Source organism: Lipomyces doorenjongii (assembly GCF_038497915.1).
Source record: "Lipomyces doorenjongii strain NRRL Y-27504 unplaced genomic scaffold V1508scaffold_33, whole genome shotgun sequence".
Classification (NCBI taxonomy): domain Eukaryota; kingdom Fungi; phylum Ascomycota; class Lipomycetes; order Lipomycetales; family Lipomycetaceae; genus Lipomyces; species Lipomyces doorenjongii.
Genome location: NW_027118100.1, coordinates 142,050 through 164,057, shown reverse-complemented (window position 1 = coordinate 164,057; position 22,008 = coordinate 142,050). Strand labels below are relative to the sequence as shown.

Genomic DNA, 22,008 nt, shown 5'->3' with positions numbered 1-22,008 from the left:
TTCTGCTGTGTCAACATTCCCACTTGTCCTTTGCCATATTTTCTCTAGTTGGCATTCTCGATTCGATTACCCACTATTTTGCACTTCTTTGGTATTGTCGAGTTTCTGTCATTGCGATATTCTGGGCTGTGATTCTGATTGGGTATGCATTACGTTAGCTGAGGTGTGAGAGATGGAAGACAGTTTGTACAAAGAAATAACTTAAATAAAATAGACAGGGTACAATGCATAGTTTCCCACTGCTAGGCAATGCTCCTGACAAATCTCATAAAATTGTCCCTATGAGAGTTTGGTACCGTACTCTTGAGTTCTTAAAACCAGATAAGCTAGTCGACTGATTAGGGCTCAAACCTTGACAGCTTCGTGGGGTTTGGGGAGTGCGAATGGATTTGTCAACCTTGCGTCAAGGGGCGTGGTTTCCTACCTGCTCATCTTCTTAGTACATGAATTCCAATTTCTTGCTTTTCGCAGCTTCAAGGGTTAAAACTTTCGCGCAGCACTTCTCGCCCAGTTCATTGAGAAACACAATGGCAAACGACTTGACTCTGTATACTTTTGGCACGCCGAACGGCTTCAAGGCGTCCATTACGCTCGAGGAACTCAATCTCCCTTACAAGACTGAAAAAATCGACATCTCGAAAAACATTCAGAAAGAGCCCTGGTTCCTCGAGATCAACCCTAATGGTAGGATCCCGGCTATTAAAGATGGCGACCTTCGCGTCTTCGAGAGCGGAGCTATTATGCTCTATCTCGTCGACAAATACGACAAAGAGCACAAGATTTCCTACCCGCACGGGTCGGGCGACTACTACGAGATGCTCAGCTGGCTGATGTTCCAGATGGGAGGGATCGGGCCCATGCAAGGGAAGCACTCACGTTCCCAAGCGCATGGTTAATCCGACTAACAATTGAGCAGGTCAAGCCAACCATTTCGTTGCCATGGCAAAAGTGCGCTCCGATTACGCTATTGAACGTTACGTGACAGAGACAAAACGTCTTTACTCCGTGCTCGAGTCTCGCCTCGCGTCGCACGACTGGCTTGCTGGCGACAAGTACACTTTGGCTGACATTGCCAACTTCACGTGGGTGCGCGGTGCACCGAGATTGCTGATAGATCTGGACGAGTGGCCCGGCGTGAAGAAGTGGGTAGACCGGATCGCAGCAAGACAAGGAGTGCAGAGAGGCATCAATGTGCCACCGTCGACTATGACTCCAGAACAGATGATGGTGTCTTGGGAGAATATGAGGAACAAAATTGCTGCGATGGAGAATACCGACAAACATTGATCCCATAGCAGATGCCACAGTATATGCGAAGTATGCTTTTTGGTGTACATTTTTACTACGTGATTGTCATTTAAATGAAGACCACATTTTCCATCGAATGGCTTTATGTAATGATTCTCGCTACACATATTAATCCATCTGACTGTCAGATGAAGTGAAACATCGCTGCAAAAGGATTATTTTAGAATAAGTATATTGCACGAAACAAATACAAACAATGAGCAACTAACATATATAAACCCAATAAGATGTCCACCTCACTCCCCTGCCTATAGTTAACCCCTAGTACAATAAGTGTATATAGCGATTACCATCACAATGTACACCATTGCAGGTACTCATTTACTAATGAATATCTTGCCGTCTATTCGAAAACGATGAATTAATAATAGCAAATAACAACGTGATTTACCAACACCATGGATTCCGTCCCAAAACAACCCCGACTGTATAATCGTCCGAAAGTCTTATAATCAATGACATTGGACCCGACATGACACATGACCTGAACTCAACGCAAACTTTATATAGCTTAGTTCACTTTAGCCTTTGCCAAGCCGACAGAGTTGTTGCCAATGTCGTAGATGGAGTACCATTTGCGGAGGAAGGCATCACCAAGGATGACTAGCGGACCAATAGGCTCAGGGAAGTCCATGCCCATAAAGGCAGAGATACAGGAGCCCTGGACCTCCATGATATAGTCCTCAGCGGAGATGGCAAAGTCGTAGCCGCCAAGATTGAAAGAGATCTCAGGGAGCTTGCTGCGCACTTCGCAATCGACGGTGTACTGACCCTGCCAGTTCTTCTTGGCGCCAATCTCCATGTTGAGAATCTCAGCAAGACCAGTTGGGAGAGCAATGAGAGAGGTACCGGTATCAACAATGGCACCAGTGTTCTCAAGGTCAGCAACCTCCTTGCCGAATTTGATGCTCTTAAGCTCAACCTCCCAATAAGCCTTGCGGCGGACTGGGAGAGTGATGATATCACCCTCATAGTAAGACTTGTCAACACCACCGAATGTAGCAATGCCACCCACCTCCTCGTTGGCAACATTGTCGCCGAGGTAGAAAGAGAAAACAGGCTCGTCAAGGAGACCCTGCGCAATGGCATTGTAGACGGGAGGAACCATTTTGTTAACAGAAATAGTGTCGTATCCAAGTCCAAGGATGCCATCGAAGCGACCGAAAGCAAAGGCAAGGCCGGGCTCCTGGGTAGCCTCAGCGAAGTCCTGGTTGGCGATAGTAAGGTCGCCAATACTCAACACATCGTTTGAGACGAATCCAGACATGGAGCCAGAGCCATACTGGATCTCGAAAGCCGTGCCATTCTTCTTGTAAGTGGACGACGCAGAAGAGTCGTACTTGGTGTGAAGATAGCAGGCAATGGAACCGCAGCTGACGGAAGGAACCCACAAGTTTGAGGAACCGGTGTCAAGGATAACCTTGAATGTCTGAGCAGGACTACCGAGGGTGATCTCAGTGAAGTCTAAGTTTCTAATTAGTCAAATTTTTTGAGATGACCCTTCTGAATAGATAGATGGATTCGTCAAGGATGAGCGGATTAGTGGTTTGGGTCCATTACAGCCGGCACGCAATCTAGGCTTTCGTGGCGGACCCTAACCCGGTATTGATTACTCACACCAACTTCCACACTTTATGTTAAGTCGTGTTTCATTAGTTGGCATCCAGAAATCCAATAGCTAAAATAAGTTGAGAGGTTGCTGCCTTCAAGCCTCGAAATCTTCGGATTTCAAACCGTCGAACCGTGGCATGGCTGGGGACAATACACGGTCACATTGCAACCATCCTTTCATCTGTCTATCCAATTCTTTCACAAAATAAACTTACATTGCGCATTCAAGAAGTTGGTAAGCGGAACGTTGTGAGCGGCCTCAGCATCGAACTCCTCACCCTTGTAGTTACCAAGGTATTTCTGGCCAAGGGCCTTCATGTGAGAGGTCATGTCAAGCTATACAAAGTGTCTTCGTCAGAATAATCATCAGATCATAATAAAACGACGATGCGTACCTTGGCGAGCTGCTCAGTGAGAGGAACCTTCTTCACATTAAGTCTAGATAGAACAAGGACTTAGCTCAGCTCATCACACACTGCAATCACACTCTCAGAGGGGTAATATCGGGAAACGAACTTGTGAACTGCGGCCTCTGACAAGCCCAACAGGGCGCCGAGAAGTAAAAGAGCGGAAACTTTCATTATGGGGTTTAATGTGAATGAACTGGGTGTGGTGGATGTGGCGAAAAAGAGGAGAGGACAGGAAGCAAGACGAAGTGTGTGCCGGCGTGGGCGATTGGGACAGCACCCCCCCGTCTGAGCGGCCAAGTCAACTGACAATCCGACGGACTTTGCACCGCCGCAAGACGAGCCACAGTCAAGGTAAGGATTAGCGGTGGCTGTGCACCACTCTTATCTATCTCAAATGCGCGCATAGATGACGCAACCTTTGTAGAGAAAATCCTAATCGCGAACTCTCTTATCTGGAGTGCACGCAAGCCGAGGTGCATATGTTTTTACCTCCAATGGTGTATCTGCAGTCCGTATATCTCTTGTGTACCATATACCCCCAATTCATAGTATTTACACCACAGCGACAATGACTTGCGACATATAGACAGGTGTTTGATGGTTTCCCTAAGTTAACAGACCAACTTTTTTGTATGCGACAGGCTATATTGTTCCTCGTTTCCCGGGCAACCATCGCACCGCGTAGTCTCGATGGGACACATCATACTAGCGAATATCATACTGCGGGCTTCATATTTAACTTATGTGCAACAGCGTTATCTTTACGCGGCGCACTGCACCTGTGGTTTTAATTTAAAGAGAAGATGCCAAATATTAACGGCTTCGTCGCCAAACTGGTAACTATTCAATCGAAATCAATGCAGGGAACTTGCAATACAATTGGCCGTGGAGCTAACATACGATGTGCCTCTCCACGCTGCCGGAATCTCCATTACGTCTATGAAGTATGAACACAGATGAATATTGTGGAACATATGCCAAACACCAGATCGACGAAGAGTAAATCGTGATAGCTTTTACATTACAAATATTAAACAAAAAACCGTAACTAGTGACACGACATGATAGGACAAAATAAACGCAAAAAGGTTCGTAAAGATATCATAACGGTCATCATAAAAAGTACAGGACAAATACATTGTAATGAAGGGCGAAGTATTAAAACACTAAGGTACTCAAAAATAGAACTTTTGCTGCTGAGTCCAATCTTTATCATAAATCCGGATAGTACGAGTCCAAGAACCAAATGCCAAAACAGTTTAGAAAAACATCACCAGTCCCAAAAACGCCTCTCCCTCCATTCAATTCCATCTAGTCCGCAATTCTCACCATCATTATCACACCGCATCGCATCGTCTAGTCACGATGAGTCCGGTCTGTGGTACCTTGGTCGCGAAGAGCCATCATCTCCTTCTTAAGTTCGCTTTCTGCAGCGGCGGCCAGTACACCGACTGAGCCAATCTCCCAAGCTGGGTCGGTACCTCGATGACCACCCCGGGGAATAGACGCAGCAGAAGAAGAGATGCTTGGGTTCAAAATCGGAGGACCAGTTAGTTGATGATGAACTTGTGGCCGGGCATAAGGCTCATAACCGTGCAGTGTAGCCTCAGAACGATGCCTTGCATGACCGGTGCCTCGTCTGCGTGGGACATTGGGACCCGAACTAAGGGATGATATCGGTGGAAGAGAAGGATGGCCTAACACTGGCGACCCTGGACTGTTGGCCCGCGGTGCTGGATTGAGTTGATGAGTAGGTTTCGATGTGCCGGCTTCAAATACTGATGTTTGACGACGTCGCTTGGGCGAGATCGAATCGTCAGAAGTCGGATTCAGTATAGATCGAGTTGGTGACCGGGGAATTCCATTCCCCAGTGGTGGCTGCTGGGCAGTAGCTGTAGTAGACGAAGCTGATACAGCAGAAGAGATTGAAACAGACGTTAGGCTTTCCTTTTGACCACTCGAAGTCTTGTCTTTCTGGCTACCAGCACTATTCGGTTGCCAGTGGTGAAATTGGATTGTAGGCTGCGAAGGAGGAGGAGAGGGAGATTTAACATTCTGATAAGGAGGTGAGCGATGACGATGGTGAGGGGTAATGGCAACAGAAGGGAACTCAACCTGCCGAACCTGTAACGGTGGGGTAACCGCAGCACCTGAAGGGCGATGCTGATATTGAGGATGCTGATGCTGCGGCCCACCAGGAGACTGTTCTTGTGGAGAGAACGGCGACGGTACCGGCCCCGCAACCCCGGTTACTAATGATGGTAGAGACGGTGCTGGAGGAGGAGGTGGCGGCGGCGGAGGGGGCGGAGGTGCGAGTGACTGTCCGCTATGCTGGGCTGACAATGACGGTATGGCCTGCGCGCTTTGACTTCGATGATGGTGCTGATGATATCGTGGATCAGCGACGGTGGCGGCAACAGCTTGGACGGCTTGAAATTCATGTTGCTGCTGTTGCCAAATACGAGCGACATAATCCCTGATCCACTCGGCCGTCGCGCCTGTGACGCCATTACCTATAAATAAGAATGGCATCATACTGGGAGGGATGCCATATCTTATTCCTTCTCTTAACAGTTCCAAGTCCTTTTTACGTAGTTGTAGCCGATGCTCCTCCTGCTTTGTTCGCTCTTCCTCAGCACGTCTCCGTTCTTCCTCAGCACGATATGAGAGCGCATGACGAAGTGATTCATCCGAGCCCTGCCAGGAATTAGGTAAGAATCCTAGAAGACCGGCGACATTATCGACAGCGGCAGATGGAGGTGGTACTGTTGCGGAAGACGAAGATTGTGACTGCTGCTGCTGCATATGCTGAGGGATAGGTTGAGGATGTGCGTCGTGAAGGCTCTGGACATTCATGATATTACCTCTATAGTGTATGGATAAAGAGCGAATACGGCGAATAATTACTGGGCTAAACCGGTAATGCTGGATGAAGAAATGCTATCCAGGGTGAATGAAGATGCGGCCAAAGCGGTAGACAATACTGCTGGGATAAACATAAGGAGATGCAGATACTTAATAGTTAGTTGGAGTAGTGCCAAGGGATTTTGTGGAAGACGTACATTAATGCAAAAGCTCAGTACAACAAATTTGATCGATTTCGACAGTTGGATCACGAATCCGTACCACGAGGACCGATAACGAGAGGGATCGGGAACGAAGAGTGGCGGTCTTCGCTGCGAGTCAGCAAACAATACTGAATCGCACGACAACAAGACCACGAATGGAACACAAATACGATAAATCGGCCTCTCACCTTGGTGGCAGCACAACCCTTGGACGATTGCACAATTTTGGAAGTGATAGGAAGAACCGTATAGCGTCTGGTGTGTGCCAATAAGCGGAAACCTCTCCAAAACAGGGTTGAAACACACAGATCACACGCGTACTGCACGCCGCAGGAATCACAAGCAGGTGAAAAATCAGGCTGGCAAAAGCGGACCTCACGGTACAACAAAGCGTGCCTTAGTGTGGAGGACGGCAGCTAACGACTACGGGGAACGGAGTCGAGACGGCGGACGAGTGTGTTGAGAAAGGTGACGGGTCGGCCAGACATATGATGGCGGACCGCGAAGGCTGTGAGGGGGGAGTTGGCAATTACCCAAATGGGCACGTTGTTGCTTTTTCTTGCTGTAGAATTATATTAGGCGGCAACCGGCAAAGGTTTTCGTCGCCATTTAGTTCACGAGCCACCTGAGTTTATATGATTTATATACAGTCCACTGACTATCTGAAGTGACTCGAGCACTGCATCCGACCTGCCAAAGTTGCTCGTGCAGTAGCCACGCGTAAGCTAATGCTCATTACTAAGTACTAGTGATAAGTGCGCAGACTGCGTGTACCTGGATAACTTGCTAGATCAACAAACACCGAGCTGTGGGCGGCGGAAAGGTCACAGTCTAGTACAAGTGTTTTCGGCTTCCTCTTTTTGTCGTTTATTCATTTAGACTTTAGGTCAGAGCTCGGTCGTAACCAGTGCAGCGACGTGTTGCGGACCACGGAGAGATCCGCAGAAGCTGCTCGAAGTATCCGATGCAATTTTCGCCATTGCGCGTGCCTGTCGTGTTCTTTTGGTAGGCCAATGGACGAATGCGTGCCGGGGCAATGAAGGAGCCAACGGACATAGTCGAGCTGAAGTCGGCAGCACAGCCTTTGTACGTTCGTATCTCGGGCATCATTGCCGCACGTGCGTTGCTGCCACGCTTGCCCAATGCAGAGTCTTCCATGCCAGATGCGGCCTAGTGCGCTCGTTCTAGTATCTACTGACGTGACCCATTCAGGAACCCCCTTGCATCCTGTAGCAACCCAATTCGGCAGGTATGCCCGTTTTGGCAGGCGCGACCTCGTCCGTTCCTGCTTAGACCACCCTGGTCAACAATCACTTTTTTGCGGCCGCAGAACTAATGGGCTGATCCAGTAACCCGGACATTCTGCAAACCGGCAATTCTAGTAATATAGTCATATACTTCTGAATGATCCCTGCGATGTTTTCCATACGAAGAAATCAGCTCTCCAATGGGACCGCATCTACATTCTGCCGCTTATGACTATGCTACATCTATGATACGGCCCGTTGATTGAGGGGAGGGGAGGGCGTAGTCGAACGAAACAATTCACCTCAAACTACTGTAATACAGACCGCGCTGGAACAAAAAACCTAGAAACTGCAAGTTTAAGGACGCTATTCTTTTCGATGATGCGTCCGCCAATTGTGTCCGCCAAATTACAGATAACATAATAGCAGGTCCAGAATAATATATGATCGCTAAATGACACTCGCTGTCGGTGCCTCGGTATACACAGTGAGTATACGGTTCGCGAGTCGTACTAGCAGCAGTCGGGCTTGAGCAGACGATCGAGGTAGGTCTGTGCAGTGTTGTATGCAGCCTGTCCTTTGGATTCGGCCTGACGCCATAGTCCCGTCGGCCACGCTGACTACTAACTCTCCATCGTCAATAATTACTAAATCGAACAACTTCCGGTCCGAACCTACCTCCGAATATATCAAGCTTCGATTCCATTGGCTTGTCGTTGAGACAAGAAACCTACTATCGTCGTCGAACACAACTATCGACTTTACAGGACTTTATGTAACTTTCTACTAATTTAGACCAAAGCATCATGCGTCAAAGATCGAGAATCTTGGCCGTACGTCTATCTACTTTAATCGTGAATCTTTTGCTAATCGTCGCAATTTCAGACCGCGGCCTCCAGATATCGTTTGCTCGTCCGTCCAAGCCCGCCGTCTCCCGACACAATATCACCTCACGAACTAGACTCGAATACGACACTATCGTCACCCATTCGATTATCTGACAATGGCTTGTTCCAAGACTCGACTGGACAATCTCCAGCTTCCGACACAGGGCTCCCGAAGTTATTTAGCCTTCAGGCAAGCTGCCAGCTTCCAGATTTCCCGCCGTTCGAGCTTGCCGAGCCGCTTGATGCTGAATCCATGTTCGCGACTGTCAGTACCCACATGGAAAACGACGAGTCTTTTTGGCATGTCTCTGACGAGCTGGCACAAACTATACGGCAGACTCTGCGTGGTAGATACCAAGGTACAATCGTGACCAGCGTCTACGCATCCGACAACTACTGCACTCCCGCAGTCTCTGCTAACGTTTCGATTAGCAACATCGTAGAATCCTCTGGTCTGGACGTTACTGATGCTAGTGTTTCAACTGTCATTGTTCATCCTGTTTCAACTGTCGTCCAGAGTACCAAGCCAATGGAGGGGGAACTGGGGCAGCCTGTGGAAAATCATTATGTGTCTTCTCCTACGCTGTCGTCTCCTACTGACTCTCTGTTTTCTACAACGCCCGAAGAACTCAGTTCACCAGACACAGACCGCCATGAAACCGAAAGACAGGACGCTTCGTCATCAGCATCGCCGACGCCATCGCCACCACGCGTACCGCGGCGCATACACTGTTTCCATCACAATCGATTCGAGCAATACTGTGCCGCATGCCTCATGGAGCAAAAACAATCAGCCATCCTTGAGCGGAAGCGATTGCAAATCATGGACGCGCTCTTACAATCTGTCGAGGACGAGAATCGTGCAACCACTTCTGCAAAAGCGCGGTATTTGGGGTACGAAGCAGCTAGAATTGTGACGGATATGATGAGGGGGAAGAAGCTCCACGTGGAAGAATAAAAAGTATTTGCTCTTTATACCATTTTGATTCGAATGTGCCCTGATCACTGCTGATTGTACCTTAATGGTAAACTGGCAATTAACCACACACTTCGCTGTCACAGCTTATAATAAATAATGGTTTACATGTGCTTTTACTATCCAGCCATCATCCACGAAATCTGTAACAAAGCCTGCTACAATCTGTGCAGGTATTATTCAATGTAACACTGGCCGAAGGTAATGTTTGTCTGGAACCGGAGCAGGTCGAAGAACGTCGGGAACCAAGCCACTTGGTCCACTACCGGTCTCAGCGACGCCTTGGTCGAAAGGCGTCAACACGGAGCCTTTACAAAGTCATCAGGAATAGTGTTAGGTTTTGTTTCCACTGGGTTTTGGTTTTGACGTGGAGGACTTCCTTCCCTACTCCGTTGTCCAAAATGGATGTTCCTTTCTATAGATTCTCGTATAGATCCTCGTTAGAAAATCTATGCATATGCGCGCACAGCTACTCGCCACGAAGCTGAGCCTTGTTTCCTTGCCCTTATGAACTTACGAAACAAAATGCCGAGATCTGGTAGCTGTCTAATGCAAGTCATAGGTCCAGTTAGGTACATCTATGAAGAAATTAGAAAAGAGTAGCAGACATGTATTGTTTATTTACTTAAAGCCATATATCCTTGTCACTGATGAGAAAGATCATATCATGCCACGCGAAGCGTAAATTTCAACTCGTCATGTGTATTCCCCAACAATCTCGTCGTATATTATGTCCTTTTTCAATGCGCTTCAAAACCTGCCAGACCAACAAATTTATAAATGTGATGGCAATACTGAATAGTCCAGAATCCAATGTTTTATCATATGCCAAACAAATGCAACACAACAGAACCCAAAACCCCATATTGTTACCGTTTAATCTCGACGACGCGAATATAGGACTGCGTAGTGTCGGCAACAACTGCCGATCGCACGTCATCAAAAGCTCCATCTACAACTCCGCCACTTATCCGCAGCATCTGTGAGTAATACAGCACGATGGCGGCAGATAATGACAACATTAGGCTTGCCGCGGCGACGCGTTTCCGTGCCCGGGGAGTCATTGTCGAGTAATATTTCTTATATCCCTGCTTATCCGTGGCCTGCGCCAGCACTAATAGCGGTGAATATCCGAACTTGTAGCCAAAGAGCCCTATCAGGGTGATGAGATATCCAACGACTTGAATCCGCGCGATCGGCGTCCGCCAGAGAAACGCAGACACAAGCACAAGGACGATATCTTTGAGGATACCACACAAAGTCAGCACGAGCGACGACGTACGCCCTATCAAGAACACAACCGACACATTCAGCATGAACGCGGCAAATGCGTTCAAAAACAAAGTGCTAACGCCCAACTGCCGGAGCGCAGCAAATGTGAGCTGCTTCCGTTCGTCTGATAGTAGAAAGAGGCAAAGGTTGGCGACAGCGCAGATCGGCGAGAAGTAGTAAAGACAGACTAATGGGTCCATGGGCTGTCCTTGACCTTTCTTACTGTTGTACATTGTCGCGTCCTTCTCGTCGGGTGCATGCAAGAGCCGATTCATCATGACAAGACGAAGTGCTTCGAACACAATACCTGCTAACTCAATCGCCACACCACAAACCGAAAAGTTGATTTCACCAAACGACGCGACAAACACTCCGAACACTATCATCCAAATGTTCGCTAGAACGTCAATTCGGAACGATTCCTGCCGCAGAATATAAGATACTATGAACACAGCGACTGGAGTGGTCGCCTTGAGCATCTGAATAAACGAGATGTTAAGATACATATATGCCTGGTTACTGCAGACTAGCGCAAAGGAATAGAAGATCGCAATCGGCATTATTCGCCGTAAATACACAGTCTGCGATATGACCAGAGACTGTGGACTGTACACGTTCGTTGTCTTGGACAATAACTGCGTCACCAACGCCGAAAACACTAGATGCCATGTCGTCAAAAATATTGCTGTCGGTTTGTTAGGTTAGTCCGCATTGGTTCAGATATTATATTGACATACGGAAGGCTAGACGGATTGTAATTAGCTTCTTATCGCAAAATTAGAGATAGAACTTACGAAACCGAGAATTGTATAAAATTGCCTTGTTAAACAAAATCACCGATGACGAAATCCCAATCCATATCCTAGGTTTGTGTTAGCTTGAATTTTTTGAGAATTATGCTTTACTTACAGCACAATTGCCGTCGAATTGGTATGTGACTTAGCCTTCAAAGTCGACGACAGGAGCAATCCCGCACCACCGGTCGTTGGCTTAGCTACGTCTCCAGCTCCCATATCTACAACCTATTGAACGACACGTAAATAGATGTAGCATGCGAATAGATAGTCGCTACCAACGAGAGGCAAAGTTTGGTGGGGATCATGTAAGTCAGAAACAGATGGGGCTCGACGCTAAGTAAAGAAGAGATGCATAACATGTGTTGTCAGGAACGAAAAGCGGCGCATATCATTTGGATACGTTAAAGGGCCCGAGCTTTTCGCACTAAGAACTATTAAAACTCGGCCATGCCGTTTTCGGTTAGCACGACTGCGCTCGGTGCTGTCAGCTTTCGAGAACCAAACTCTAGATATCAGGAAATTATCCAATGTGTCGCATCCACACATCGAAATTCTCATCTGTCAAGTACCGGTTCCTTGACTAAGGGATACTAGCCATATCTCCCTTTATTATTCTGGTCTTCTTTTCTGGACCGGCTAAGTCGGATAATTTGACTTCCAAGTCATAATATCAAGGCTCTCCAACAATTAATTTCCTGCAAGTTCATGCGCCTCGCTCTGGTGGACTAATTCATCGCGTCTTCCGTTTAAACTTATATTTGTTAATAATTCATACACTTCGAAGCCAGGATTCTTTGGACATGAAGGAATAAGCCTGCCTACGTTCTGGTTAGCATATCATAATGCAAAGGGCAGCGTACATTGCCGTTAGAAAATGAAATTGTGTTACATTATTAGGATCAATGAAGCCTGGCCAGCTCTCCGTTGCCGACCCCACAAGCCGCACCCCCTGTGACAAGTACGGTCAGCTCCAGTAAATGTATTTAATGTCAGTGCAGAAAATTGGGGACCTGTTATGTACACTCGCATCCACATACCTGTACATGTTAGATAGATTTTACAACCGAAGTATGTTAGTTACAGGGTTCCGTCAATACCTTACACTACTACGCAAATACACCCGTGATGAGTGATGGTTTCGTAGTCTACAATGTAGCTATGTACCACATGGCAACAGTTTAGTGTCAACTATGCGTAAAATTTCGTCAACTCGTTCTACATTTATTTCTACATTTATTAGCTTGAGGATGATTAATTTAATATTGATGAGTTGACATGATGTCCAGGATAAATTATACACGTTTGATTCCTGAATCCTTCTATTTCACACCTACTCTTAAAGGTGGGCGCTGGCCTTTGTTATGACCTTCTATCTAATCTATGACCGGTCAGACACTTATCCAAAAACATTTAATTCTGCCTCTCTTCTTCCGAAACTGTCAAAATATACTCGAACGCCTCGGACATAGCCTTATCCGTAGCCCATGGACTTCCAGTAACCACGCGAATACACTCCTTTCCGTCAACAGTCGACGCGGTGAGGAAGAGCACTTTCTCGTTATTTATTCGATTCGCGACTTTCTTTGTGACTTCGTTGGCCGTCTCTTCAGGTTTCGATGGGACAACTTGGAATACAGTTAAACCGAAGCGCGGAGGGGTAGCAATACTGAAAACATCTGGGTGTGCTTGGATCAGCTTAGTGAAGTGCATTCCAATACCGAGTGTCTATCGCACAGATTAATTGTGTACTAACTTCTCCGGCCAAAGATCCACACAGCTTACCTTTCGAACATGCTCCTGCATGCCTTTGGCTCCATACGTCCGCATGACGAACCAAATCTTCAATGACCTGAATCTCCGACCCAATGGAATCTGCCAATCCCTGTAATCTATAACCAATCCCGAATCAGACGCCGCATTCCTTAGATAGGACGGCGTAATAGATAACGCATCAGTCAAATACTTGCGCTTGCGCACATACAAGCAACTCGCGTCGAAATTGACGAGAAGCCATTTATGCATGTTCATGTCGAACGAGTCAAAATATTCCACACCTGCGAGATAGTGCTGGAATTCAGGACATATTAAGGCAGCGCCGCTGTATGCTGCGTCGATGTGTTTCCAGGTATGCGGGTAGTCCTTTGTAGATTCTCCGATTTCAACAAATTTGTCTATCGCACAAATAGCCGTCGTCCCAAGCGACGCGGTCAAAAAAAACGGTAACAGGCCCTTGTCTTCAGCCTCTTTAAACGCCCTGGTAAGAGCAACACCGGTAAGAGCATAATTGTCTTCAGGATAGGTCTTGATAGCGATGAACTTGACGCCAGCAATGAGGGCAGCTTTCTGAGTAGATGAATGTGTCTGATCACTAGCGAATGCAACGAGTTTTCCTCGCGCAGCAGCAATTGCAGCTTCTTTCTCCTCTTCAGTCGAGTATTTTGAGGCGATGGCATCACGTAGGTATCTATCCCGCGCAGCAACCATTGTAGTCACGACGGCTTCCGAAGCTGAGCCCTGAATTACGCCACCGCCTTCGGTATCAGATAGGAACTCTGAAGGCAGGCCCATTTGCTTGGCGAGCCAGTCTAAGACAATAGTCTCGAGCTCTGTAACCGCAGGACTGCAAATCCAGTTGAATGCCGGGGCAGAAAATGCCGCAGAATAGAGCTCCCCTAGAATAGACGGAAATGAAGTATTTGCACTAACGCCCTGCTGAGAGCAAGAGTGGGGAGCACGTTTGGAATAACTGCTTTGTCCCTTCTGATTGTTGAGAAATAATCAAGAATCTGATTGTTTGTCTGATCACGTGCTCTTCGCGACATAGCTAACACAAACAGAAAACGCGCGCGTGGGAGACGCGGGGAGACGCGTTTAAAAATGGGGTTACACCAGTCACGCAAGGTCAATTATAATGGCGGGCACTAAAACAACTGGCTGTATCTGTGTTCCTGATCCGCACAATCTGTCCTGATTATCTCTTCATAATGACACGCTCAAAAAGCTCTTAATCAGTCCGTCCCATCAACTTTTCAACTTTTTCACCCTCGTTCACCATGTCGACGCAGCCAGCTGACAAAGTTATCGATGCGCATAACAACAGATTTGACCTGGAGAAATTGCTCTTTCAGTTATTCATCGACCTCCACGATGCTAATCCCAACCATGAAATATTTGGGGAACCAGCCAAAGGATTAATAAGACTACCACTCCATTCCACCACACCTCGAGATACGAGTTGGGCACACGTATGTAAGCTGATCTCGGTCTGGGTTACCGATGAAATGAGGTCGAGCTTTAAACTTGATGGATGCTGGCTGTCACGGTATAGCACAGTTAGGATACGTAAGATGACAACACTCAGAAACTGCCAAGTAGTTAGGCTACTTGCTTTCGTCGCCGATCCGATTCCTCCTCACTGGGAGTACCTCAATGGAGCAAAGGCGGCATTTTATCGCACTTGCAACGATGCGACAAGAATAGGTGACAAAGTGCGCTGTGTCAATGGCGTAAATCACGGCACATTTGCAAAAAGGTCTCGTCCTCCCAAACCCGCAATACCAAGGCAACTATCCGTTGAGGTTGGCCACAGCAATTATCAGTGGTATACACTCGAAAGGAAGATATTCCAGCTCTTCAGAGTTCTTAACAGCAATCAACCAGACCATGAGATATTTGGCGAACCAGCCGAAGGATTGGTTCGATTGCCACTCCATTCCTCAAGACCTCACGGGCCGAGTTGGGCCAAGGTGTCCAAGTCCATTGCAAACAGGGTCTTCGATGAGATGAAGTCCAGCTTCTCACTCGAGGGATGCTGGATGTCTCGAGACGTAAAGATTGTGATTTCTAGCAGCGACGTTATCTATAGGCGGATTTATGTAGTGAGGCTCCTCGCCTTTCTCCGGGATCCAAGCCATCTTCATTGGCAATATCTGAGCGAGGATCAGGATCAAGCTTCGACGACGCCATTTTCTCACTTATGCGGTCGAGGGACCAAAAGATGCGACGGGCAAGTAGCATACTGCATTAACGGTCTATACCATGGGAGGTTCACGACTATAGCTGAAAACTACTCCCACAGATTCTGTGGTAATGGGGCCCGGGCATTGTGCCCCGGTCATGGCTCGCCGCCACTGCACTGCATCTTTACTTATCCAGACGGCACTTTAAAGCCTTGTCTTAATCAGCTGGACCACGTGCCAAAATGTTGCTGTGAGAAACATTGCTTTACCCCGCCCGGCTTGTGTTCTCACCCGATCGAACCAATTGCTGAGGCTCCTCGCACTCGGGACGACTTGAGGAATATGCTATTTCAGCTGTTCCTCAACCTTCATGGTAGCGATCCCAATCACGACATATTTGGAGAACCTGCCCAAGGCTTGGTGAGACTACCACTTCATTCCCCCGAATGGAATGTGTTGAGTTGGAAGAAGGTGTGCGCGAACGTGGCTACCCGTATTTTTAAGGAGATGAAGTCCAGTTTTGATGTTAATGGATGCTGGATGACACGTACAAGGGAGATTTGGATCTCCAAGGGCAAATCCCCCCAGCAAGTCGTATATCGAAGGGTCCTCATATTTAGGCTACTTGCATTCCTAGCCGATCCCAGCCCACTACATTGGACGTATCTGACGGAGAATCGTGTTCATGCCCTCAAATCACCATTCTCTCACTCCTGCAACCGAGGGCAGAAAACTAGCGAAGGACAAGTAGCATTCTGCGTCAATGGTCTCTACCACGGGAGGTTTGCGACGACAACCGAAAACGACTCGCACAAGTGGTGCCGTAATGGCGCAAGGTCTTTGTGCCCTGGTCATGGCGTACCGCCAGTCCATTGTGTTTTTACTCATCCCGATGGTACTCTGAAGCCTTGTCTTAATCAGCGGGACCAGGTCCCAAAATGTTATTGTGACAGGCCTTGCTTTTAGGGTGGTGCGTCGTCCTTGTTTTTCTCCATGTCGTGTAGTGTTGCCCGCGCTCTCTGCTTGGCGTTGTCGCCCGATGTACGGCTTCGCGTTGTTTTTGCTTTGTTGTCTGCGGTTGGTCCTGCTCGCTTGTCGTTTCTTTGCTTTGACAGAAAAAATCACCAGCTTGCGCATGATACCGGCAAGACCATAGCCGAAAAAATAAACTCGCAAAATTCATAAGCCAGACAAATCCGAAATCTAGCCATTCATGTCAAAGAACAATGCGGGAAAGAACGCAAGAAAATTCGGCGATTGCCTGTCGTTCTCAGCATTAGCTACCGCATTCGCTTTAAAGTATACGTAGAAGCAATACAAACCAGTGCGTTAGACCGGGGACTATGTGGCTGTCAAAGTCTTTGTGAATATCATCCCAACTCTCTGGCTCCTGTGGCATTTCAGTGGGCAGAAGCTGACGAAGGTAGCCTGGCTCAACATCCGAAACGACCTGCCGTTCTGTTATGGTTTTGTAGTAATCGACGACTATATAAACTTGTCAGGTTGATTTGCGGGCGTCAATTGATCGCTGATTGGCTTACTGTAATCGACAGAGGCATAGGCAGCTCTTCTATACTCTTCCGGGTCCATGTTGATATCTAAACACAATGATGAACTCCACAATCTAGTTGTATGGCTAACCGACTTCAGTTAGTATACTTTGCAGATGTTGATTATGACGGATGAGGCAACTGTCGGAATGGTGATATTGTAAAGCTCAGGTTCGAACCGAAATAAGTCTCGTAAGTCCAATTGTCGTTGCTGACCAAGCCAAAGGAAACTAAAATTGATCCTAGTCGAGATCGCGCTGAATTACAATTGTACCAGTTCGATATGACGTTCAGACAGTGACTTTATCGAACTACTTAGCGTTGTCTTCATGCTATTGGCGGGTCGCCGATGTCTTATTTTCTGGGTATTTCTTTCTATGTGATGACAACGCCATGCACGCTTAATGGATATGGGGTTTATGGAACCATATAGATAGTCAACATTCTACAAATCCAATGAATATTTGAATTCAAGCTAAAGATGATAACAGATGACGAAGATGCACATAAATTTTGATCCGGACACGGCGAAGGTCGGTGTAGTGGAGATTATCGAACCTTTAGATAGATCATAAGCCAAAGCTAACGACTGAGTGGCTCCAGATACTAAACTAGTTGAAGACTTCATATAGGCAATCAGGTGTAGCTGACGGAGCAGCAAACGTATATCCAAATTCATGTATTCTTTGATCGATCACCGAGGAATTGGTCAGCCTCAGGGGAAGTTCCATTTATATTAATTCCGCACGCTTACGTCTTACCAACAAGTTGAAACCGGGGAGTCCCCTGATTGAACTGGAGTTTTGAACCACGGTCTGTGGGTTTCATAGGGTTATTGGCTTCGCCTGTTAGAGCAACAATTTCGTACAAGTCTGCCACCAGCATGAGTGAATCGCAAGAACCAGCGAGTGCACCAGCACCACCGCCTAAATTTATACCAGGGCCAGATGTTACAGGCAGCATAGTCGCCACAGCAGACGAATTCCTGGAGAAATCGCGGCCGCGAGGGTTCCACAGACCGTCATGGATGGACGACGAGAATGTACAAGACAAGGTCAGACACGCGCGACGGCTAGATCGCGGATTCATCAATGAAAGTATTGTGAAGATTGTGTTTCAAGAGTCTATGAAAGGCATGTTCAATCCGTATGAAATGGTGAATATATTCTTGGTGCCGTGCATACGAGAATGTGTCGTCTCGTCGTTGTCTGTCGCGAGTGTGGCGGGAGCAATTTCGTGGGTTTCATCGCGTATGTCCTGATCTCATATTTGAGTAACGTCTTGTCTAATCTGATTCGCAACAGGAAATATTCGACGATCAAATCTCATCTTTCTTACTTCCGCTATGTTTGTCTCATTTCCATCATATTTCGCGTGCAAGCGGCGGCTCGGGCAATTAGAAGTCCTTCGTAGTGCTGCTGACTTAGCGAGGGCGAAGGAACAAGCGTTGGCATTACAGCAGCAACAAGGCAATGTCACATCTTCGTCAAGGTAGTTGGAGTGGATAGAGAGGGGTTATGCGTCGCGACTTCGTTGTGACGTTCAATAATAGACAAATGCCCTGTAACTCCACAATGTATCTTAACTTGTACTATACAGAGAAACAATAAAGCATTACTGGTCATTGTTGCAGTGTCTCTTGTGCACTTAAAGATACTCGCAAAACCTCTACATATCGTTTATATTTTGCCAATTCCTTCTTGAGATATAGACTTTTCCGATGCCAATTGGATGTAGCTCTATATGTAATCAACTGGCCATTTGGTAGCTAAAATACATGTTATTAGAGTTTCACCGGAATTTCCGTAACGAAGGTACATACCTTGTCAATAACATCTTTCTTCGCCTGAGAATGCTCTTCGATATGCTGTTCCAGAATCCCAATATGTATTAACAACGAATTTAGTTGACTAGCTTCATCAAGTCCACTGAGGATCAAATTCAAAGGCGGTTCTTTCCATTCTCGGATTAACGAGGCGGGGGATCGGTGTTTGCTTGAGTAACCTGATCTAAGCATAGATAGCGCATTGCCGCTCCATCCATACTCAATATTGCTCACAGCTCCTTGCAGTGGCTCCTTCGACAGGCGCGCTGCCCAGTAATTACACGTATCCACAAATTCATCTGCAATCTCGGCAGTACCAGACTCAAAAATATGCTCACTGCCATCAGACAATGTTAGCACCCAGGTCCTTATGTCGTCGCTACGAAGAGAGTCTTTCCGTTTCCAAATTGTCATCCCATTGCCAGAAATATACGATGCGACAGTTTGGTTCAGTCGGATGCAGTCTCTCATAGTCGCACTTTCGGTCCAATTTCCACCACCAACTACACTGTTACGATGAACCTGCCTAGAAAAGAACTGAAATGTTTTCAAATACCCTCGTTGGACAACAACAAAGGTGTCTTCCCAAGTTTGAGTTTTGGCCTTTTTGTTCTGTCGATCAAGCTGCCGTCGATACTTAACAAGACCTTCTTTGGCCCATGGTGCGCCTCGAATCTCTAACTCCTCGTCTATTAATTTGCCGCCTTGCGTCGCCGTCGGTAGATTTGACAAACTGAATTTGCTCGCTGCTGACATTGTGCGTGTAATCGACCCTGATCCGTCCGGAGAAGAAGCAGGGTTCAGCTGTGGCACAGTTTCTTCTTTAATCATCATCTGGCTGACAGCACCCGCCAGGCCCACCGGTACATCGCGAATACTCTCTTGGTAGCTCCATGCGCTGGAGAGCGATGCTGCATTAGAAGCACGCCAGTATGCTTTGGCGTCGTCGAAAATCTGCGAGCTATTATTCGTGATGATGGAACTATTGGCTTCATAAAAATATGTACGTGAGTTACCAGCTATTGATCCGCGTAGGTCGGTTAGTGACGAGGAATGGTGAACCGTTAGCTTCGGTCGAGAGGAAGATGAGGCGGATGCGGTCCTGTATTTTCGGAGAGCGGACGATGATCGCAATGACGTCGTTGCTGATCGCGTGATGTACGGTAAGGCCAGTAAAATATTGTCGTCTAGTATACAGTCACCGGCAGCATCGTCTAAAGGAGTTCCGCAGGAATCGTTGAGAGAAAGCGGTTGTTTGCTGATTGTCAAGTAAAGATTTCGCAGCATCCCTTCCATAGTCGATATCCATGCCTTTCTGTCCGAAAGAGGTGGACCACCAGAGACAAATGAGTTGTCGTCGGCAACACTGCTGACTGAGAGGACACGCTGGATGTCACTTGATATTGCTGCCGGAATAATATTGATCTCTGGAGTATCTTTCGATAGATCCAGTTGGCCCAGGACAGTGCATAGCGTGTTCGTGACAAACTGCTGTCGAGTCAGTTTCTTTTGACTACTGATGTCCGTCCAATGGTGGTCTGTGTTGAGCAGTAATATGGAGTATGCAAGAGTGTACACGACATCTGAACGTTTCTTAGCATTTCAACAGCACACAACATTGAAACTTACCCTTTGATTGAAATCCGTGATTTGGATTACATTCGCACCACCGTGTAGCAAAGGCGTCCAGAATCCTGTCGATATGCTGTGCTTCTCCTCGAAAATATATTCTCTCACATAATGACCGCAGTCCCGAAAGGATGCTTTTGCCAGTCCAGTTGAAATTTGACATATACGCAGTCCGCGCCTCTCTGCGATGTCTACACGCCAATTAGCTTCACAATATACTTAGCAAGTGGCTACATACGGATCGCCAAGCCGAGAGGTGAACTCAATGATCTCGACCACGTCCTTGTCACCAGTGAACAAATCTTGTGCGACCTTCACATCGGTCAGAGCAGGTGCGGAATCGATATCTGAACTGACATTGTCCACGCTTGTGTCTGCTCCTATTGGGGAGTTCGAGGGATTGGAAAATATCGGAGACGACACATATGCATGGCTTTCTCGGATTAGAGATTGTGGTTGCTTACACTTCGGGAGTACCTGACGCAAGATGAGAAACTTTTGAATCAATACTGAACGGAAATCTTACCTCGTCCTTCTGCTTAAAGAATAGTGAAGCTATCTTTGAAGCGAGACTGACGCGCTTACCATGTTTACTAGGTGAGTCTGGATCCGCGACATGTGATCGCCAGAATGTCTGTCGTCTGCGCACTTTGACAAGAAACGACAATTTTGATGACCACGCTCGGGCTGCGTTAGGTCTGATATTGAATCCGTCGGGATCTGCTGTACCGTCTATCCTCTTGCCACTCATCGTCGAAAGTTACGCCTGAAATGCCAGGAAGGTGTTTAATTCATTTTATACCTATATTATAGCCTGGACGAGTATTATTCGCATAATACCCAATTTTAAATAATATCTAGTCATCAGATTAATCTTGCGGAACAGTAGATCATACACGCAGTTCCCGATAGAAAATAATAAATCCGACAGATCGATTATTACAACAGACAGAACGGCGGCGGTTCTGCCGATTATCACAACCGAACCCCTGAATCACATTTTAGTGTGATTGCTCCTCACCCAAATAATGATAGACATTTTTCGATTTTTGAAAGTCGATACAAAATTTACGATTACTGTTGTTGCCAATCTAGCCATTCAGGTAGGTACAGGACAGGATCTAACGTTACAGACCTGGCTATAATTCGGTGAGATCCAAGCAGCCCTAGATTTTTGGGGACAACGGTCGAAGGAAATGAGTGAGGACTGCGAGCCAGCAGTATGGCAGACCCGAATCACGCAGGCTGCTGACGAGACACGCTCCAATGTAGCCGAGCATGCTGGGCTTAGCGCCCTCAACGCTTGCAACTGTGGATTGTATCTGGCACCAAAATAGCCTCTCGCGGGTCTGAAAATGCCTGATCTGATAACTCAACTCACCGTAGAAGGTCAACACTCTGGTAACGGCACTCTGCAACCCGCACGGTCCGAGTTCCTGAACTGACTTGACGAGAACACTACCTGCTCA

The 22,008-nt window shown here is 47.1% G+C and overlaps 9 protein-coding genes across 9 annotated transcripts; 3 read left to right on the top strand and 6 right to left on the bottom strand.

Annotated features, from left to right (window-relative positions):
* The first annotated feature begins 432 nt into the window (after nucleotides 1–432).
* On the top strand, nucleotides 433–1,567 carry V1508DRAFT_419667 (glutathione S-transferase). The gene is made up of 2 exons (XM_066940629.1): nucleotides 433–862; nucleotides 915–1,567. Exons 1-2 carry the CDS (start codon nucleotides 444–446, stop codon nucleotides 1,285–1,287), a joined length of 792 nt encoding a protein of 263 aa, XP_066795151.1. The 5' UTR covers nucleotides 433–443; the 3' UTR covers nucleotides 1,288–1,567.
* On the bottom strand, nucleotides 1,336–3,639 carry V1508DRAFT_388002 (aspartic peptidase domain-containing protein). Its single transcript, XM_066937858.1, has 4 exons — nucleotides 3,436–3,639; nucleotides 3,315–3,357; nucleotides 3,135–3,255; nucleotides 1,336–2,772 (listed from the first exon to the last, which is right to left on the bottom strand). The coding sequence occupies exons 1-4, from the start codon at nucleotides 3,498–3,500 to the stop codon at nucleotides 1,820–1,822; spliced, it is 1,182 nt and encodes a 393-aa protein (XP_066795150.1). The 5' UTR covers nucleotides 3,501–3,639; the 3' UTR covers nucleotides 1,336–1,819.
* A 763-nt stretch (nucleotides 3,640–4,402) lies between these two features.
* V1508DRAFT_168189 (uncharacterized protein) lies at nucleotides 4,403–6,559 on the bottom strand. The gene is made up of 3 exons (XM_066936093.1): nucleotides 6,392–6,559; nucleotides 5,445–6,343; nucleotides 4,403–5,384 (listed from the first exon to the last, which is right to left on the bottom strand). Exons 2-3 carry the CDS (start codon nucleotides 6,183–6,185, stop codon nucleotides 4,686–4,688), a joined length of 1,440 nt encoding a protein of 479 aa, XP_066795149.1. The 5' UTR covers nucleotides 6,186–6,343; nucleotides 6,392–6,559; the 3' UTR covers nucleotides 4,403–4,685.
* Nucleotides 6,560–8,450: 1,891 nt separating this feature from the next.
* On the top strand, nucleotides 8,451–9,489 carry V1508DRAFT_433285 (uncharacterized protein; the record flags this gene model as incomplete). The annotated part of the gene is made up of 2 exons (XM_066941976.1): nucleotides 8,451–8,477; nucleotides 8,530–9,489. 2 exons carry the CDS (start codon nucleotides 8,451–8,453, stop codon nucleotides 9,487–9,489), a joined length of 987 nt encoding a protein of 328 aa, XP_066795148.1.
* A 443-nt stretch (nucleotides 9,490–9,932) lies between these two features.
* On the bottom strand, nucleotides 9,933–11,928 carry V1508DRAFT_168095 (triose-phosphate transporter family-domain-containing protein). The gene is made up of 4 exons (XM_066936092.1): nucleotides 11,689–11,928; nucleotides 11,574–11,641; nucleotides 11,517–11,522; nucleotides 9,933–11,464 (listed from the first exon to the last, which is right to left on the bottom strand). The coding sequence occupies exons 1-4, from the start codon at nucleotides 11,790–11,792 to the stop codon at nucleotides 10,377–10,379; spliced, it is 1,266 nt and encodes a 421-aa protein (XP_066795147.1). The 5' UTR covers nucleotides 11,793–11,928; the 3' UTR covers nucleotides 9,933–10,376.
* A 1,058-nt stretch (nucleotides 11,929–12,986) lies between these two features.
* Nucleotides 12,987–15,490, bottom strand: V1508DRAFT_398212 (pyridoxal-dependent decarboxylase conserved domain-containing protein; the record flags this gene model as incomplete). The annotated part of the gene is made up of 3 exons (XM_066938198.1): nucleotides 12,987–13,301; nucleotides 13,359–14,277; nucleotides 15,378–15,490. The coding sequence occupies 3 exons, from the start codon at nucleotides 15,488–15,490 to the stop codon at nucleotides 12,987–12,989; spliced, it is 1,347 nt and encodes a 448-aa protein (XP_066795146.1).
* A 1,129-nt stretch (nucleotides 15,491–16,619) lies between these two features.
* Nucleotides 16,620–17,342, bottom strand: V1508DRAFT_167894 (pyridoxal phosphate-dependent transferase). Its single transcript, XM_066936090.1, has 3 exons — nucleotides 17,077–17,342; nucleotides 16,858–17,020; nucleotides 16,620–16,796 (listed from the first exon to the last, which is right to left on the bottom strand). The coding sequence occupies exons 1-3, from the start codon at nucleotides 17,123–17,125 to the stop codon at nucleotides 16,739–16,741; spliced, it is 270 nt and encodes an 89-aa protein (XP_066795145.1). The 5' UTR covers nucleotides 17,126–17,342; the 3' UTR covers nucleotides 16,620–16,738.
* Nucleotides 17,343–17,884: 542 nt separating this feature from the next.
* V1508DRAFT_419641 (uncharacterized protein) lies at nucleotides 17,885–18,841 on the top strand. Its single transcript, XM_066940628.1, has 2 exons — nucleotides 17,885–18,335; nucleotides 18,390–18,841. The coding sequence occupies exons 1-2, from the start codon at nucleotides 17,969–17,971 to the stop codon at nucleotides 18,578–18,580; spliced, it is 558 nt and encodes a 185-aa protein (XP_066795144.1). The 5' UTR covers nucleotides 17,885–17,968; the 3' UTR covers nucleotides 18,581–18,841.
* V1508DRAFT_168037 (uncharacterized protein) lies at nucleotides 18,527–21,761 on the bottom strand. The gene is made up of 5 exons (XM_066936091.1): nucleotides 21,066–21,761; nucleotides 20,778–21,016; nucleotides 20,540–20,730; nucleotides 18,908–20,493; nucleotides 18,527–18,853 (listed from the first exon to the last, which is right to left on the bottom strand). Exons 1-5 carry the CDS (start codon nucleotides 21,288–21,290, stop codon nucleotides 18,707–18,709), a joined length of 2,388 nt encoding a protein of 795 aa, XP_066795143.1. The 5' UTR covers nucleotides 21,291–21,761; the 3' UTR covers nucleotides 18,527–18,706.
* Between the last annotated feature and the right edge of the window lie 247 nt (nucleotides 21,762–22,008).